The sequence below is a fragment of the Ictalurus furcatus genome, chromosome 2 (assembly GCF_023375685.1).
Source record: "Ictalurus furcatus strain D&B chromosome 2, Billie_1.0, whole genome shotgun sequence".
Classification (NCBI taxonomy): domain Eukaryota; kingdom Metazoa; phylum Chordata; class Actinopteri; order Siluriformes; family Ictaluridae; genus Ictalurus; species Ictalurus furcatus.
The window spans coordinates 33,881,842-33,899,600 of NC_071256.1; the positions used below are offsets into that span (position 1 = coordinate 33,881,842).

The window sequence follows — 17,759 nt, forward strand, 5'->3', positions numbered from 1 at the left end:
TGAGTTGCATCAAGTAACTGTACAAAATGAGTGCCAAAGAAAAGTGTGTTGGGTGTAGAAGTGAGTGCGTTCTGTTTGGGTGTAGTAACTAGCAGCTTTGCTTAATAATACAGACTGCTTAGCAACTCAGTCAGTATTCGTTGTGTAACTCTGGATGATTGGGAAGTCCTGTCTGTCTTAACTTTAACGGTTATGACCGGTTGGTGCACACGGACCAGAATAACAGGAGTCCCATCTAGAGTTCAGTAATGTGTGAAATGGACACAAAAAACACACATCCAAACTTCTAAACACCCCCATCTGTTCATGCATGGACCAGTCCTTCAACTTCTCCATCCTCCCTTCCATCTCCATGTCAGGATTTTATTTGCAGTTCATCCATGACCTGTGACCTCTTTTATATATGCTCTATGTATGTTAGAAGTTGTTCTTTTATGCCGATGCAGGACCCAAATCAAGTCAAATCCCAGATCAGCAACAAAGAACAATAAAGTCCCTGTGACCTCAGCGGTCAGCGTTCATCCTCCTCAGTTTGGCAGGCAGCTTGTCCTCCATTCTGGCTCCAGCTGAGGACAGAGGAGTGTGTGGAGGAGCAAGAGTGTGTGGCAGGGCGATGGGTGATGGCATCGGGGGTAGGCTCCTCTGCTCGAGGTCTCCGGTGGACATGGTCATGGGTTCGAAGCCCACCCTGAGGGCTTTGAGATGGAAGTCATCTGATTGGCCGGGACCGGAGCCCATGCGCTGCAGTTTGAGGGGCAAGTCGCCCGTGCTGGACGCCTTCTCCGAGGCCTGGGAGCTCAAACGCAGAACCTTCTTGGGCAACTCCTCTTTCCCGGACGAGCTCATCCTCTGGAGCTTGCTGGGCAGCCTGCAGAAGGCGCTACCTCCAAGGCTGGGCCGCTCTTCCCCCAGCTCCAAGCAGTTGACGGAGAAGACACGTTCGCGGTGCGGCACGGCGAGCGGAGAAGGAAGCGAGCCCTTTTCCTCATGCTCTTTGACGCTGTAGGGTGGTGTGGGAACCTCGAACGTACTGTGAAACTGCGAGTAGTCCACGCGGAAAAAGCCCTCCTCTAGAGACATGACGGGCAAGAAGCGGTGTCCCCACAACACCTCGTCCTCGGTGTAGGAGGTGCGTGCCTGGCATGTCATACCTAAAAAACAGGGACAAGCAGAGACAGATTAATCCTCATATTCAGTTCACTACTTATCAAGTAAGGGGGTGAAAACTTCTGCACACAATTGTATAATGTAGTATCTACTAAGTCTTGATCCAAGCCATCTCTTTTTATTAGTAATAGTAATATACTGTGAATATACTGTACATATAACATAACATACATATAACAATAACAACAATTAATAACAGTAATAGTAATCAAAAAGTCCAAAAGTTTGCACACCCTCAACATTGAAATGACTAAACCAACAAGAACTTTAACAAGTAACCAAAAAATGAATGTTGAGATATTAAGTGAAACAGTCGAATAATAATGATAATAGTTATCCAGATGTTTAATCATGAGTTATTAGATTGAACGAAGGGCTTGTAAACAGCTGTGAAGATAAATAATGGCATATGAAAATGAATGTCATATCATATATATTATGAGGGACCGATCGGAAAATAAACAAAACTATGACTATTACGTACAACCTGAAAATATAAAAACAAGAATATTTAACGAAACCCGATGGCTATTTATTTATAATTCTGTTTGTGTACGTGTTATTCATCATGCATCACTAAAGCACAAACAGTGCAGTGGTTAATAAATTATTAATAGATAATATAGAAATGTTTTAGAATCACTTTATAAGGTAAGGTTATTGTAATATATGAACAATTTCTCATGTTCATTAAAGGGATTTTATGCAGGGTCTGTTGCACAAAAACCCCACCAAACCCCCCAAATGTTCAAAGCAACAATGTAATGATTCGTCTCTGTCTTTATTTCTCTCTTCTGTTGCCTCCATCGCTGGGAGACTAATTTACACTCTCTGAATGTAGTGTCTGTGTGCATGCCAGCTATGTGTGATTCTTCTGCCAGCAGCGAAGTGAGATATTCAGTGGTTCATAAAGTGAGCCGGGCCGATCGTTACTCAGCTCTGCCAGCGTGCTTTATATCCACAGCCGAGCACGAGCGGAGAGAGGGCACAAAATCCGATTTCTCTCATTTCAGCTGTTTTCCGTCCAATTTAAATTAGTCAATAAACCGATTAGTCCAGATTTGTTTGTCCCTGGAAAGTAAAAGGAAGTCTTTTAGGCTGTTCTAAAGGAATTATTCATCTGCCTTCACAAAGAAGTAAAAGTCGGTGAACAAAGCAGGCAGTTAGCAAAGAAAGGCAGAGGGAGAGAGAGAGAGACAGATAAGAGGAAGACAGTGACAGGAAGTGCATATAAAATCTCTGAAGGAATGAAAAAAATCATGCTTTTAATAATGATATTTATTATTAAATATAAAGGTAGTAATAAATAAATAATAAACAGTTTGAATAAGGGTGCTCTATAAAATAAACATTATTATTATTATTATTATTATTAGTAGTAGTAGTAGTAAAATATTAATATGTTACATATAATAAGTTTAATTATATATATATATATAAGTTTTATATAGATGCTATATAGTTCAAGCGTATTATTATTATTATTATTATTATTATTATTCTTGCAGTTGTTGTTGGTGTTAATAAAATATTATTATTATTATTATTATTATTATTATTATTATTATTATTATAGTTTTTGTAATAAAACAGCAAATATACTAAATGCTATTACTGAATATTATAAGTATTATTAAAAGTATTAATAAATAGATAACTATATATATGTATATATATCTCAATAAAAAATAAATAGATTGATAAAGGTGCTATATAAATTAAATTTAACTTAAACATATTATTATTATTATTATTATTATGATGATGATGATGATGATGATGATGATTATTAATACTACTATTGTTCATGTAGTTGTTGTTTATTTATTTATTTTTAATACATTTTTTATTATCATTATTGTCATCATTGCTAATTGTTTTGTAATACTGTAAAAATACTCCTGTATTAAATAATAGACCATGTTTCTGATGAAACAGCAAGGTTTTCTGGGATTTTAACTTGGAACGGCCTACCAGCTGATTTCCCTAGAAAACCGCACAAAACCCCCCCACAAAACACCAAAGCAAATTATGATTTGATTCAAACGTCTGCACACAGCATTAAAGATTAATCTTAACATCAACATGAATACCAACACATTTCAGTTCAATGCAGTCCACAAACCTCCACACTAATAAAACAATTATATCAGGGACGTTTAATCACGCTGATGAAATGAATATGAGGAATATCTGATGTTCCCCAGCATGATTTCTCCTTCGATCAGCTCACACACTTTAATTGGACTCAGTCTGATCCTACATTTTAATCTACATGCAGTACAGAGTTACTGACAGGAGCTCCTTGTGCATTGTAATTAACACACACACATACAGTCTCTCACACACACAAACTGAAATTCTAAACTAATTTCCGTGCACATTTCCTAATTATACCTGTAACGTGATAGCCAATTCAACGGGATGTGTAATGTGAAGCTCTTTCACTATAATTGAATGGAAATGTAAATCGCTTCTAATGCAGTCTTCATGAAATCCATTTAACTGTGTGGTGTGATGATGCGCTCTGACAGACAAGCCCTTAGAGAGGTGCGTGCTACACCATCACCACCGACTGCTTCTCATCCAACATTTCATACTCATTTGTTGATGGCTGCGTGTGATAGCGAATGGGCGGGCTGAAATTTCTACCACTTCGGTAATACTAACTCGGATTTATTATCACATTTACATTTACATTTATTCATTTAGCAGACACTTTTATCCAAAGCGACTTACAAATGAGGAAATACTATCTAATATTATCTAACGCTAATATTACACTAATATTATCAAAGCAGTATGGTTGAGGCTTTTAACACAGGAACACACACACACACACACACACACACACTGAAAAACAGATTGGCAGCATGTGCAAGTGCTTCAAGTCTGTAATCATGTTGTGTCTCTTCTGAAGAGTAAGCACAGTAAATAGACAATCTGTGCATGTCAATATCCAGCTCTTTCCTTCAAGAGATGTGAAAGTTAAATATCTGTCATTTGTCCCTTTGTGACATTTTCCCTTTGACTCGAATGTTCACTTTGTTGTCTTCTTTTTTTATTATTATTATTACTAGATTCTCTGAGTTTTGGAATTTTGGAAAATCATTCATCGAGAAAGCAATCCACATCGCTCGTCTTCATTCCACACACTACTGCATTTCTCATGCGTCTTCTCTATTACTTCTGATGACGTCTTATGGATGTGTTTAGAAATACAGGCTTCAATGGACACTTGAGCGCTGCGCGTCACTCTGACATCAGCCGCACCTCCTGCGTGCAAAAACATAATGGGAGACTACAGTGATTTTTACAGCCTTGGTCCCACTGCGCAGACGGACGCCGAATAACGCCGACAATCACCAGCTTTTAAAAGTCGGCCGTTGGATTTAGAACGTTGGGAAACGCAAGTGCCATGTTCACACGGCCCCGACAGACACCAACAAACTTTTTTACAGAGAGTCAGACTGGTTTAAAAATGGACGATCCTTTTACCACAATCGAAATGTTACTATGAAATGGTCTGCACTTATATCCAAAGCGTTTTACACTGTGTCTCATTCACCCATTCACACACACACTCTCACATACCAATGGGAGCAGAGCTGCCATGCAAGGCACTAACTTGCCATCGGGAGCAACTTGGGGTTCAGTGTCTTGCCCAAGGACACTTCGGCTTGTGGAGTCACATGGGCCGGGAATCAAACCGCCAACCCTATGGTTAGTGGACAACCCGCTCTACCACCTGAACCACAGCCGCCCAACAGATACTTCAGAGTTTGTTGGGAAAATCATATCACACTGCTCAGGCATTCCACAACCCGATAAACACCGATTGAACGCGTTCAGTCGGTGAAAACAAACGCCGACCAATGCCAAGGAATGCCGACAGGGTTAACACACTGATGTCTGTTAACACGCGTGTCTGGTGGTGTCAGTCGGTGCAGTTTGAACTAGGCTTAAGAGTGAGCCAGAATGTGTTTTCTAAAATGCCACGTGTCGGAATGGGAAGAGTGTCCATAAACACATTCTTTTCCCACATATTATCGAACACTTTCCCAAGCCAACAGAAGACAGTTGTTACAGGCAATTAGCAGGGATAATTCTGGTCCGAGGAGCTCTGTCGTTGCCACGCCATTTCGTCTCAGCTAAGTGGCTAACACTTTAGCTAACAAGTTGAATTGATAACTAAGAGTTAAAACAGGTTTTAGCTTGCTAGTCAGCTAATTGCTAGTCAGCTAGGAAATAAATTAGCTAGCTTTCACTGCATAATCCAGGATCTGGGGAACAGCTGGGTACCGGGTCCACGTCATACCAAGAGAAAATAAATATTCGAGACATTCAGGAGGATTTAGAATTATGTTTCGACTTTTAGGTGCTTTAATCGATGAATTTCCGCAACCTTTTAATACTAAATGACTAAAGGGCTGGTAAATCATTTAAAGGAAGAGCAGAAATCCTCAGATTGGTCGGGGAAATCGGGCTGCCTGACCTGAGATTGTGTACAATAGTCAGTTTGACATTTCTATTCAGGGGCTCCTGCTGATCGATAATCGCTTATGAGTGCATAACAACGCTAAGAACCATAAGAGGGGAGAGAGAGAGAGATAGAGAGAGAGAGAGAAATGAAGAGGGGAAAAAAGGGAGAGAGAGAGAGAGAGAGCGAGCGAGAGAGAGAAATGGAGAGGGAAAAAAGGGAGAGAGAGAGAGACTGAACTGAAAGAGAGAGAGAGCGAGAGAGAGAAATGGAGAGGGAAAAAAGGGAGAGAGAAAGAGAGAGACTGAACTGAAAGAGAGAGAGAGCGAGAGAGAGAAATGGAGAGGGAAAGGGGGGGGAGACTGAACTGAAAGAGAGAGAGAGCGAGAGAGAGAAATGGAGAGGAAAAGGGGGGGGAGACTGAACTGAAAGAGAGAGAGAGCGAGAGAGAGAAATGGAGAGGGAAAAAAGGGAGAGAGAGAGAGAGACTGAACTGAAAGAGAGAGAGCGAGAGAGAGAAATGGAGAGGGAAAAAAGGGAGAGAGAGAGAGAGACTGAACTGAAAGAGAGAGAGAGTGAGAGAGAGAAATGGAGAGGGAAAGGGGGGGGACTGAACTGAAAGAGAGAGAGAGCGAGAGAGAGAAATGGAGAGGGAAAAAGGGGGGGAGAGAGCGAGAGAGCGAGAGAGAGAGAGAGAGAAGGGCTGGCAGCTACGTTCATATTCACTCTTCATGTAAGAAACACAAATCACCTCTAATCTAATCCTAACGCCAGTCATTATAATATTTTATATAGTTATGTAATTTAATATATATTATAAATATAAATATACATTAATTCAATACTGCACATCCTTCTGTAATATATCTGTCAATTTATTTAATGTCTGTTCATGTTTAGTGTTTATTTTATTCTTGATTGTTTTTCGATTCCTTTATTTGTTGTTATTGTTTGTCTATATAACTTTTCTATTATTTTGCTTTGGCAACAGTGTTAAAAAATTCAAGGCAATAAAGCACACTTTGAACGTGAGAGAGAGAGAGAGAGAGAGAGAGAGAGAGAGAGAGAGAGAAAGACAGAGACTAAGATCAAGAGAGACTGAAAGAGAGAGAGAGACTAAGAAACATTGATTAAGAGAGAGAGCCCGAAAGACCAAGACTAAGAGAGAGAGAGACTGAAAGAGAGAGAGAGAGAGAGAGAGAGAAAGTCTCACTCTACATGAATCAGAGGTAAAATGCATGCTGTATGCAGACACCCTGGTCCTGCGGTTCCCCAGTGTTCGAGGTCTAGAGTACAGCAGAACCTGGACCTGCTGCAGTAGTGCTATCAGAACTAGGCCCTGACAGTCAACCTCAAAAAGACAAAACTATTATTTTAGATCCAGATGTCAAGGAAACACATCTCACTTCACTTTAGGGACACAAAAAATCGAAAACTGCAAAGAATACAACTACTTAGCAGAGTCATTCCATCTCAAGTGGTCCAATGCAGGTTGCTCGACTGTTTTTAATTGAGTGATTACCTCTATGTATTGGCACTGCAATTTTTTTTTTAATTTAACTAGGATGGCCATCTTTGTTCATTTTGGTTGTACAGCTGTTAACGAAACCCTCAATATTCTGGCTCAGGATGGTCTTAGTTCCAAGGCACAAAAACTGATCTCTAGAGCACGTTACGAGGTACATGATCGTATATAAATAATTAGCACATTTGTGTTCATTAAACTTAGAACTTAAGTCTAAATGTAATGCTCAAGATTGCTCACAAGGGTTCGAGTCTCAGTCTTAAATTTTTTGGGGGGAGTACCTAGGTAAGTATAGTGTGCATGCAGAACACTTCAGGTTTGAAACTTTTTTTTTTTTTATCCAAATATGGAAGTACAGTGTTCAGTTGGGTGTTTTAGAAATGAACAGTGTCATAAACAGAGCTATTCTTCTGAGCTGTAGTCACTTACTGCTTTTAAACCGCTGTTTCTACATCAGGAGCAGTCAGACACAAGAACGATCAGACCTCACCAAATTATAACACTACAGAAACAAAATCACCCATTGGAACACACAAACACATACACAAAGGAAAACGCAGTTCTATCTGGCCCTAAATCTACAGTACGCTGTAGCTGACTGCGTGAGCGCCAACACAGAACCATGCTGACAATGTACAGACTCACACACGCACTCTGGCTATCGAGACGGGCCGCCGTAAGTACAGACTCACACACACACTCTGGCTATCGAGACGGGCCGCCGTAAGTACAGACTCACACGCACACTCTGGCCATGGAGACGGGCCGCTATAGGAAATCATGGCTCCCTACAGAGCAGAGAGTGTGCACACAGTGCAGCAGCAACACAGTGGAGACAGAGCTGCACTCTCTAACAGAGTGTAACAAATTCAAACACTTGTGTGAAATACATTTGAAAAAAAAATCGAGGAGGCAGTATTAGAAGTAGAGAAGGAGAGAAGAAGAGAAGTACAGAAGGAGAAAGAGGTTTGACGCTCGTATATCAAAGTGGCACACTGAAGATCCAAAGCATTTTATTATGCATAGAATACAGCTGGAAGCATGAGTGTGTTTATAACACTGCTTTCATAACTCAGAATGTGTGTGTGTGTGTGTGTGTGTGTGTGAGAGAGGGGGGGGGGAGATGGATAAAGAGAAATGAGATAGAAAGAGATAAATAGGTAGAAAGAGTATGAGAGACAGACAGAAACTGACAGGGAGGGAGAGACTGGGAGAGAAAGGGAGCATGAGAGAGACTGAGGAATAGAGTGAAATAGAGAGAAAGAATGAAAGAAAGAAAGGAGAAAGAAAGAAAGAAAGAAACGAATGGATAATAAAAAAGGAGTGAGATCTTACCGGTGGTCTCGACGATGCCCTCCAAGATGACGACTATCTCAAACTGCTCGTTCATGAGTGATCTCTGCGAGAGGTCGAAGAAGGGGCTCTTGGGATTGATCTCGTGGCAGATGGTCAGAGGAGAGACGAGGAAGAGCTGATCAGCTCCTGTCCCAAATCCCACATCCAGCTCACACTGATCTAACGGCAAGAACTCACCCTCAGGGGTCTGACGAGACTGAGACACACCGAGAATGGGATTGTCATTAATGTCATCACACACACACACACACACACATACACACACACCATCATCATCATCATCATCATTATCATCACAATCATAACCATCATCACCATCATAATCACCATCATCATCATCACCACCATCATCACCAACATCATCACCACCATCATCATCATCCTCACCATCATCATCACCATCACCACCACCATCATCGTCATCACCATCATCACCATCATCATCACCATCGTCACCATCATCATCATCATCTTCATCATCACCACCACCATCATCACCATCATCATAACCATCATCATCCTCACCATCACCACCATCATCGTCATCACCATCATCGTCATCACCATCACCATCGTCACCACCATCACCGTCACCACCACCAGCATCACCATCGTCACCATCACCATCACCAGCACCACCATCACCACCACCATCATCATCACCACCATCACCATCGTCACCATCACCAGCATCACCAGCACCACCATCACAATCACCATCACCACCATCATCATAACCATCATCATCTTCATCATCACCATCACCATCATCACCATCATCATCTTCATCATCACCACCACCACCATCATAACCATCATCAATATCTTCATCACCACCACCACCATCATCTTCATCACAACCACCATAACCATCATCTTCATCACCACCACCACCATCATCACCATCATAACCATCATCTTCATCACCACCACCATCATAACCATCATCTTCATCACCACCACCATCATAACCATCATTATCATCTTCATCACCACCATCATCTTCATCACCACCATCATAACCATCATCTTCACCACCACCACCATCATCTTCATCCCCACCACCATCATCATAACCATCATCATCATCTTCATCACCACCAGCATCATCGCCATCATCATCACCATCATAACCATCATCGCCATCATCATCATCATCAGAGTAGAAATACACATTTAAAACATACAACCAGTTTCAGAAGTGGAGGAGGAAGCAGAGAGCAGGCTGATGTGATTTAACTTTGTTCTGCTGTCCTGATGTCATGTTTGCACACAGACAATAAACGCATTTGCAGACAGACGGGAGAGAAAGTAAATAAATAACGCGAAGATTTCCACCATCACTCTTCACCCTGTCCTCAGGCTTTAAAACCCGAGCTACTTCACTACATCACCCCGTCATCATTCAGGGGTCAGGATATGAACCGATATTCCATAAACACACTTAAACACGCCAATCTTTCCCTGTTTATCTCCCAGGATTCATCAGTGTGTCCACATTTACATTATCCCTCTGTCTCCTAACTACATCCTTTTCCCTCGAATCTAAACTCCACTCACTGAATAATTCATCATACTAACCGCATAATAATGCTTTAAGATGAATAACTGAATAATCAACAGGAAATTTAAGATGATAATTAAAAAGATATCTCACAGGAACTAATTAAGTGCAAGAGTTTAGTACAAGGTGTACATTTAAAGCAGATAGGTAACATTATCTAACGAAAAGAGTCATAAATAAACAGTAATACCCAAATAATTACTGCATATTCATATTTTTAATATTACAATCTCATTTTTTAATCAAAATAAGATGTTCAATATAGAATTGAGTAAACAATATTTAATATTTAGATAGTTAGCACGTTTGCCTCACACCTCTGGGGTTGGGGGTTTCGAATCCCGCCTCCGACCTGTGTGCGCGGAGTTCGCATGTTCTCCCCATGCTTCGGGGGTTTCCTCCGGGTACACCGGTTTCCTCCCCCAGTCCAAAGGCACGTGTTGTGGGCTGATTGGCATTTCTAAATTGTTTATTGGGGGGTTGAGGGTGATGGGCAGGTCACAAAACGTCGTCATTCTAAAACGTGAGTCGCACTCGCAAAGAGGTTACGAACCGCTGCTGTATAGGAATCGATTGAGCACGCTTATTTTTCTAGAATCAGCCACGGTTTCAGATTCTCCTCTCTGAATTGCTGTATATCTAAATCAGATTTTAACGCAATAATCCATGTTTAATGCTAATGATTTATCGACACTGCAGCGTTCACATCCGCCAGTCTGTATATTTAACATTACACATGAATATTAATACAGATGTGCTGCTTCTTGTACAGACACTTATTCAGATGTTTGTGTGGTGCGTGTGAACAGGGCGCAAAGCCATGTCCCTTACACAGCTATTCAGCCATAGTTCACAGCCCTCATACACACACACACACACAAACACACACTTACTTTCCTGATTCTTCTTGTTTATTTCTATACACACTGTTCTGATAGTGGCTTCTCTGAAGAAAGGACTATCTTCCTCTCGCATGTTTGCTTTCTATAGATGAATGAACTAAGATCACAGAGTATAGTGGAACAGTGTGTGCGCATGTGTGGGCATCTCTCTCTGTGTGGGTGTGTGTGTGTGTGTGTGTGTGTGTCTGTGTGTCTGAGAGAGAGAGAGATTCTCCATAATGGAATTATGTTGGATTAGATCATCACAATGTTAAATATTTTACACATATTCATTTGAGAACACACACACACGCACGCACACACACACACACATGCACACACACACACACAAACACAAAACAACATGGCATTCGAACAACGCATGTTGTGATTACAGATTAAAACTGGCCTCGAGAGTCTTGGGTGGTTCAAATTTTTAAACATTTCGCCCGATTATCTGAGAAATTCTAAATGAATGTGAATACATTTACTGTTCCTGAAGAACATTTAGAGGAGCTGAAATAAAGGAAAGATTTTTTTAAATACACTGTATTTTTCAGAGAAAAAAAAAATGTAAAGATTAACAGTTCAATCTGGTCTGGGCATCTCTGCCTTGACTGTTGCCCCCACGACCCTGACCTGGATAAGTGGAAGAAGATGGATGGACGGATAGTCCACAGGTTTAGGCGGCGCTATGATCAAACCAGGAAGTCCATCCATCCATCCATTTTCTATATCGCTTATCCTTCAGGGTCACGAGGAACCTGGAGCCAATCCTAAGGAGCATGGGGCACAAAGCGGGACACACCCTGGACAGGGTGTCAATCCATCGCAGGGCACACTCACATACACATTCACACACCCATTCATACACTACGGACACTTTGGCCATGTCAATCAGCCTACCATGCATGTCTTTAGACTGGGGGAGAAAACTGGAGTACCCGGAGAAACCCCCACAGCACGGGGAGAACATGGCAGCTTCAGGAAACGAACGTGCTAACCATTAAGCCACCGTGCGCCTAACCAGGAAGTCACTAAGATCTAATAACAAAGACTGGAAGTAGAGTGCAAAGCAAAACCATGACCAGGCAAACTGTGACCATTTTTATGCATCTTATACAACAGCAATTTGCCAACGCTACCTGATTTTTATTTATTAAAGAACAACGCACTGAAGTGGAAACGCAGTGAGCGATTTGGACGCAGCAAAGGTGATAAATGTTTATTAAAATGTTCACACTCTATTTACGCAGGTTCATCAAAATCAAACGGTGCCAGTATTTGACCTGTGAGAGGAAACTGACTGATTTTAGGTTCGAACAGGCTTTTTTGCACAACTAACACACACACACACACAAACACACACTATGAGGAGGAATACATAATATCACAGAAATACTCTTCCACCGACCCATCAACCCACCCACACACACACTCCCACACACACACATATAGTGAGAGGAATACAGCATATAACACAAATACTACACACACACACAGAAAATCCTCTGGGTTCCAGACTCCGTGTACCCAGTGTGTGTGTGTGTGTGTTTCCTCTCGGGTACTTCACTGCACCGGCCGTCTCTGTGCAGTCTCTCTCCTCTAAATTTAGCCGTTATCTGTCGTGCATCCTCCAACAAAAATCACTCCCAAAATGCTGTTACAACCTTTTATCTGGACAGTATATAATCCCGAAGTGTGTGTGTGTGTGTGTGTGTGTGTGTGTGTGTGTGTGTGTGTAATGAGTGTGAGTAAGAGACTGAAACACACACGGCTCTTCTGAAGTTCCTCACTGTGTGCCTTTATCACTGGATTTCATCTGGACAAATACACACACACACACACACAGTATCTGACTCATGTTCTCTCATGCTCTACATATTGCACTGCTGCTTCATTATCTGAAGTGTGTTATTGTCTTACATCCTTACATAATCATACAGCCGCTTTATATCCAATTTCATATCACACGAACTGCACTTTCACATTATATTGGATTTCATACCTCATAAATCACATACTGCTTTATATCCTGTTTCATGTCACATAAATCTCGCCGCCACTTTATATCTCTACTAGGGTTAGGGTTAGAAGTAGAAGTTCCACTCAATCTTGTGCGTATTACGCTGAAACGGAAATATTACAATCCTCTTCTTGACTTCCACACTGTCTGTATTTCCTGTCATGTCTGTTGTTCTTAGTCTTGTATGTTTTCCCTTCTGCCCTAGCTGTTTCTGCTGCAGACTGCTGCTGCTTCCCACATCCGGGGTAAGTCGGACCTCGCTATTACCTCATTTTCAACCGTGCATTCAAGATACAAAAGTGAGGGGAAAAAAAAAAAACATGGATGTCTCTGTCATGTTCTTCTTTTTTAGCAACAAGCTAGCCAGCTAACTCTGATGAGTGGTGTATATTTTCCTCCTAAACAGGGAATTGTACAGTCAGTGCTATAGATTTAACATGCAAGTATGTCTGTATGTTGATTGATCGAAAGCAAATACTTGTATACACAGTGTAATATAATTAAAGGTAAGAAGTGCTGCTTTATTTACTGCTGATGCTGTGAGCAGCCATGTTGATTTAATGTCACTTGCTCAACTCTAAGGAACTCGGAGTTGAGGAGACTATTGCGTGTTCCCAAAGAGGAATTTTCAGTTGAAGGAGCGTTTTCGTTGGTATTTCCTGATTGAAGGTCAGTAATTACAAGTTACGACCTCTAGTCGAATGCAGTATAATATTCACAGAGGCCACACCTCCTTCATTGAGACTGACAGGTACAGAGGCCACACCTCCTTCACGGAGACTGACATGCACAGAGGCCACACCTTCTTCACTGAGACTGACAGATACAGAGGCCACACCTCCTTCACTGCGACTGACCGATACAGAGGTCATGCCTCCTTCACTGTAACCAAAAGATACAGAGGCCATACCTCCTTCAATGTGACTGACAGACAGAGGATATACAGATACAGATACACTTCTTCACTTTGACTGACAGAATCAGAGGCCACACCTCCTTCACTGTAACTGACAGATACAGAGGCCATACCTTCTTCACTGTGACTAACATGCACAGAGGCCACACCTTCTTCACTATAACTGACAGACACAGAGGCCACACCTCCTTCACTGAGACTGACATGCACAGAGGCCACACCTCCTTCACTGTGACTGAAAGATACAGAGGCCACACCTTCTTCACTTTAACTGACCAATACAGAGGAGATACCTCCCTCACTGAGACTGACATAAACAGAGGCCACACCTCCTTCACTGAGACTGCCATGTACAGAGGCCACACCTTCTTCACTATAACTGACCCTTACAGAGGCCACACCTCGTTCACTGAGACTGACATGTACAGAGGCCACACCTTCTTCACTATAACTGACCCATACAGAGGCCACACCTCGTTCACTGAGACTGACATAAACGGAGGCCACACCTCCTTCACTGAGACTTATATGCACAGAGGCCACACCTTCTTCACTTTAACTGACCAATACACAGGCCACACCTCCTTCACTGAGACTGATATGCACAGAGGCCACACCTTCTTCACTTTAACTGACCAATACAGAGGCCACACCTCGTTCACTGAGACTGACATAAACGGAGGCCACACCTCCTTCATTGAGACTGATATGCACAGAGGCCACACCTCGTTCACTGAGACTGACATAAACGGAGGCCACACCTCCTTCATTGAGACTGACATGCACAGAGGCCACACCTCGTTCACTGAGACTGACATAAACGGAGGCCACACCTCCTTCACTGAGACTGACATGCACAGAGGCCACACCTTCTTCACTATAACTGACAGACACAGAGGCCACACCTCCTTCATTGAGACTGACAGACACAGAGGCCACACCTTCTTCACTGTGACTGACAGATATAGAGGCCACACCTCCTTCACTGAGACTGACAGACAAACATGCCTTCTACTCCTGCGACATGGACCCTGACAGGCCAAGGCACCTTCACTTCACTTCACACCAATTTTTACATTTTCACATGTCCTCTGTTTATTTTGCATGCAGTGGAACAATTTCTATATGTGTTCATGAAACCCGCTGAAAACTTCAGGCCATAACCGCGACCAAATCAGCTTTCAGCAGTTTAGAGAATTCCATTGAAGCTGTGACAGATGATCAGCGCTCCTCTGTTCTTTAGCGACTGACTCTATGAGATGAAACGCTGCTTTCTTCTTTTGGGTTTAATCTGCCCGAGGTCCGTGGCTCACCCGCTGTTTCACTCCTGTCTGCTCGTCTTAAGATTAGTAAAATGGATGACTGTATGCGGGACACAGACACATAAAATCTGACACAGAGAGCTGCAGGATGCGCCATGGTTCACACAAAGCTCCCGAACAGACAACAGAGACACATACAGACTGGTCTCTCATGCAGAGAGATTAACCATTGTCCTGCTGAATGAAAGCCTGCATGATCAACCTCATGATTTTGGGCATTCACTGTTGCTGAGGATGGCCCCATGTGGACAGCCTGGGGACACTTGGAAGCCGTGAAGCTGGTATTGGACTGCCGTTTTGGTGTGGTGTCTTGGGACTGCGGTTGCGGTGACTATTTTGGACTCCAACTGCACGAACAGACTTTGTGCTCGGGTCTCCATCGGTGGACAGTTCATGACTTCAGCGGAATAGACTTCACGTCGAGTCTGTGGTGAATTTCCTGATTACACAGTTGCACTTTTCGTTTTATCGAACAGCACACAGTTATAGAAGGGAATTATTTATAATTACACTATCCGGTGTCACCCAGATGAGGACGGGTTCCCTTTTGAGTCTGGTTCCTCTCAAGGTTTCGTCCTCGTATCCTCTCAGGGAGTTTTTCCTCGCCACCGTCGCCTCTGACTTGCTCATTAGGAACAAACTTATCCATTTAAAATTGAGATCTGAAATTGATACATTTCTGTAAAACTGCTCTTAGACAATGTCCCCTGTGAAAAGCGCTATACAAATAAAGCTGAATTGAACGGAATTGAATAATAGCAGAACCCTTATATACTGTAGCTCACTAAGTAACCGAGAATAAAGTTCTTGGACTGATTATCAATGAGATATGCACATCACAATCCAGAAGTCTACGGGCTGATTTATACTTCTGCGTTTCTGTACACATTTGCATGATGGTGTATTGACGTAGAGAGAGGGTTTATGGGTAAGCGTGGCATGTAAAAATGCACTTGGCAGTCTCACATGCCGTCTGAGAAGGTAAGTGCATGTGGTGCGCCATCTACAGTGCAGTGATTGATTTGGCGTGTCCGGAAACATCCTGACGAGATATTGTGATCCTTCATTCTTTCGCAGTGTTTGAATTTTGTTTATTTATTTCTGAGGAATAATTCGCCCAAGCTACAAATATCACATTTACCTCCCAGCGTTTAACTAAGAAATCTTTCAGTCTTAAGTATACTTCTAAGAATATGTTTAGGAGGAATACACACCAGCCCTGAATGAACAGAATGCTAACCTAGCTTCAGGGGACATTTTAGCAATGGCTTATTTTTTTTGTTTTTGGAATTTTTTAAAAAGAAATTTACATGTTTCAATTCTCATACACTAGCTAGTACGGGAAGATTTGCTTGTGCGATTTATTCCATCCATCTTATCCTACCCGGGTTCACGGGAGCCTGGAGCCCATCCCAGGGGACTCGGGGCACAAGGCCCCCAACCCATCGTAGGGCACAATCACACACCCATTCACACACTACAGACAATTTGGTAATGCCAATCAGAGAAACGAGAGTACCCAAAGCACGGGTAGAACAAACTCCACACACACAGGGAGGAGGTGGGAATCAAACCCTCAACCCCACGCAAGGCAAACGTGTTAGCCGCTAAGCCACCACGCCCCCTTATTCATTATTTATAGTTACTTATTTATTTCAACTTTGTGCAATTAGACCAAGTAAGGTCATGAGAAACTATTGTGGGTGGAGAAACACGTGCTTCCTCTGAGACAGGTGAAGCCCCTGCATCTATCTGATGCAGATCGCTAACTGCTCTATTCGGTATACCGGCATTAACAGACACCCAGGATCGGCCAGAGGAAAGCAACCCAAAAATCTGTTGACTCCTGGCTATAGACGGCTGTGGCAACATCAGAATCTGAATTCTCGATCTAGGACAACGATATGAAGCTGTTGAACTTGCTAATCTGAGCCTTTACTACAGTGCAGTACAATGCAGGCAGCTTAAACATGGAAAACAGCCAAAACTCCAAACAGATGCTAAAACAATGATACATCTTTTTTTTTTTTTTTTTTCCCTTCACTTGTTTTTATGACCCTATTCCACCCACGTGCAATGACACAATGTGTGTTGCGTTTACTTCTCTTGTAACTTTTTGCGTTATAAAGAATATTCAATTCCCAGAAACAAGCTTCGGGTCAACCAATTCAGCCTAGGAAGGGGATTTGAATATTTTTGGATGTAGTACTATAACATAACTATAATAATGTTTATACATTGGACAAAAACACACTATAGTTCGCAATGTATTAGATGTTTAACCCCTCATGTCCAACGTTTTTCTCAAACTGTACCCGTGTACTGTACGTGTATTTTACGGTGGCTGAGAAGTGCAAAACAAAACACAAATATAATTAAAAAAGAAATAATAAATCCATAAATAAAACAACAAATTATAAACACAATCAGTACGCTTACATGGACCACAATAATCCGATATTAATCCGATTAAGACGATACTCTGATTAAGAAACTAGCATGTAAACAGCGATTATTGATAA

General features: G+C 42.0%; 1 protein-coding gene across 1 annotated transcript in view; it reads right to left on the reverse strand.

The window, feature by feature from the left end:
• Nucleotides 1–504: 504 nt before the first annotated feature.
• kcnj19a (potassium inwardly rectifying channel subfamily J member 19a) overlaps nt 505–17,759 on the reverse strand; it is a 35,626-nt gene continuing 18,371 nt past the window's right edge. Inside the window, exons 2-3 of the mRNA XM_053616214.1 lie at nt 8,508–8,724; nt 505–1,151 (exon numbers count right to left, since the gene is read on the reverse strand). Of these exons, the coding sequence (XP_053472189.1) occupies nt 505–1,151; nt 8,508–8,724 (864 nt within the window). The remainder of the gene's footprint in view (nt 1,152–8,507; nt 8,725–17,759) is intronic.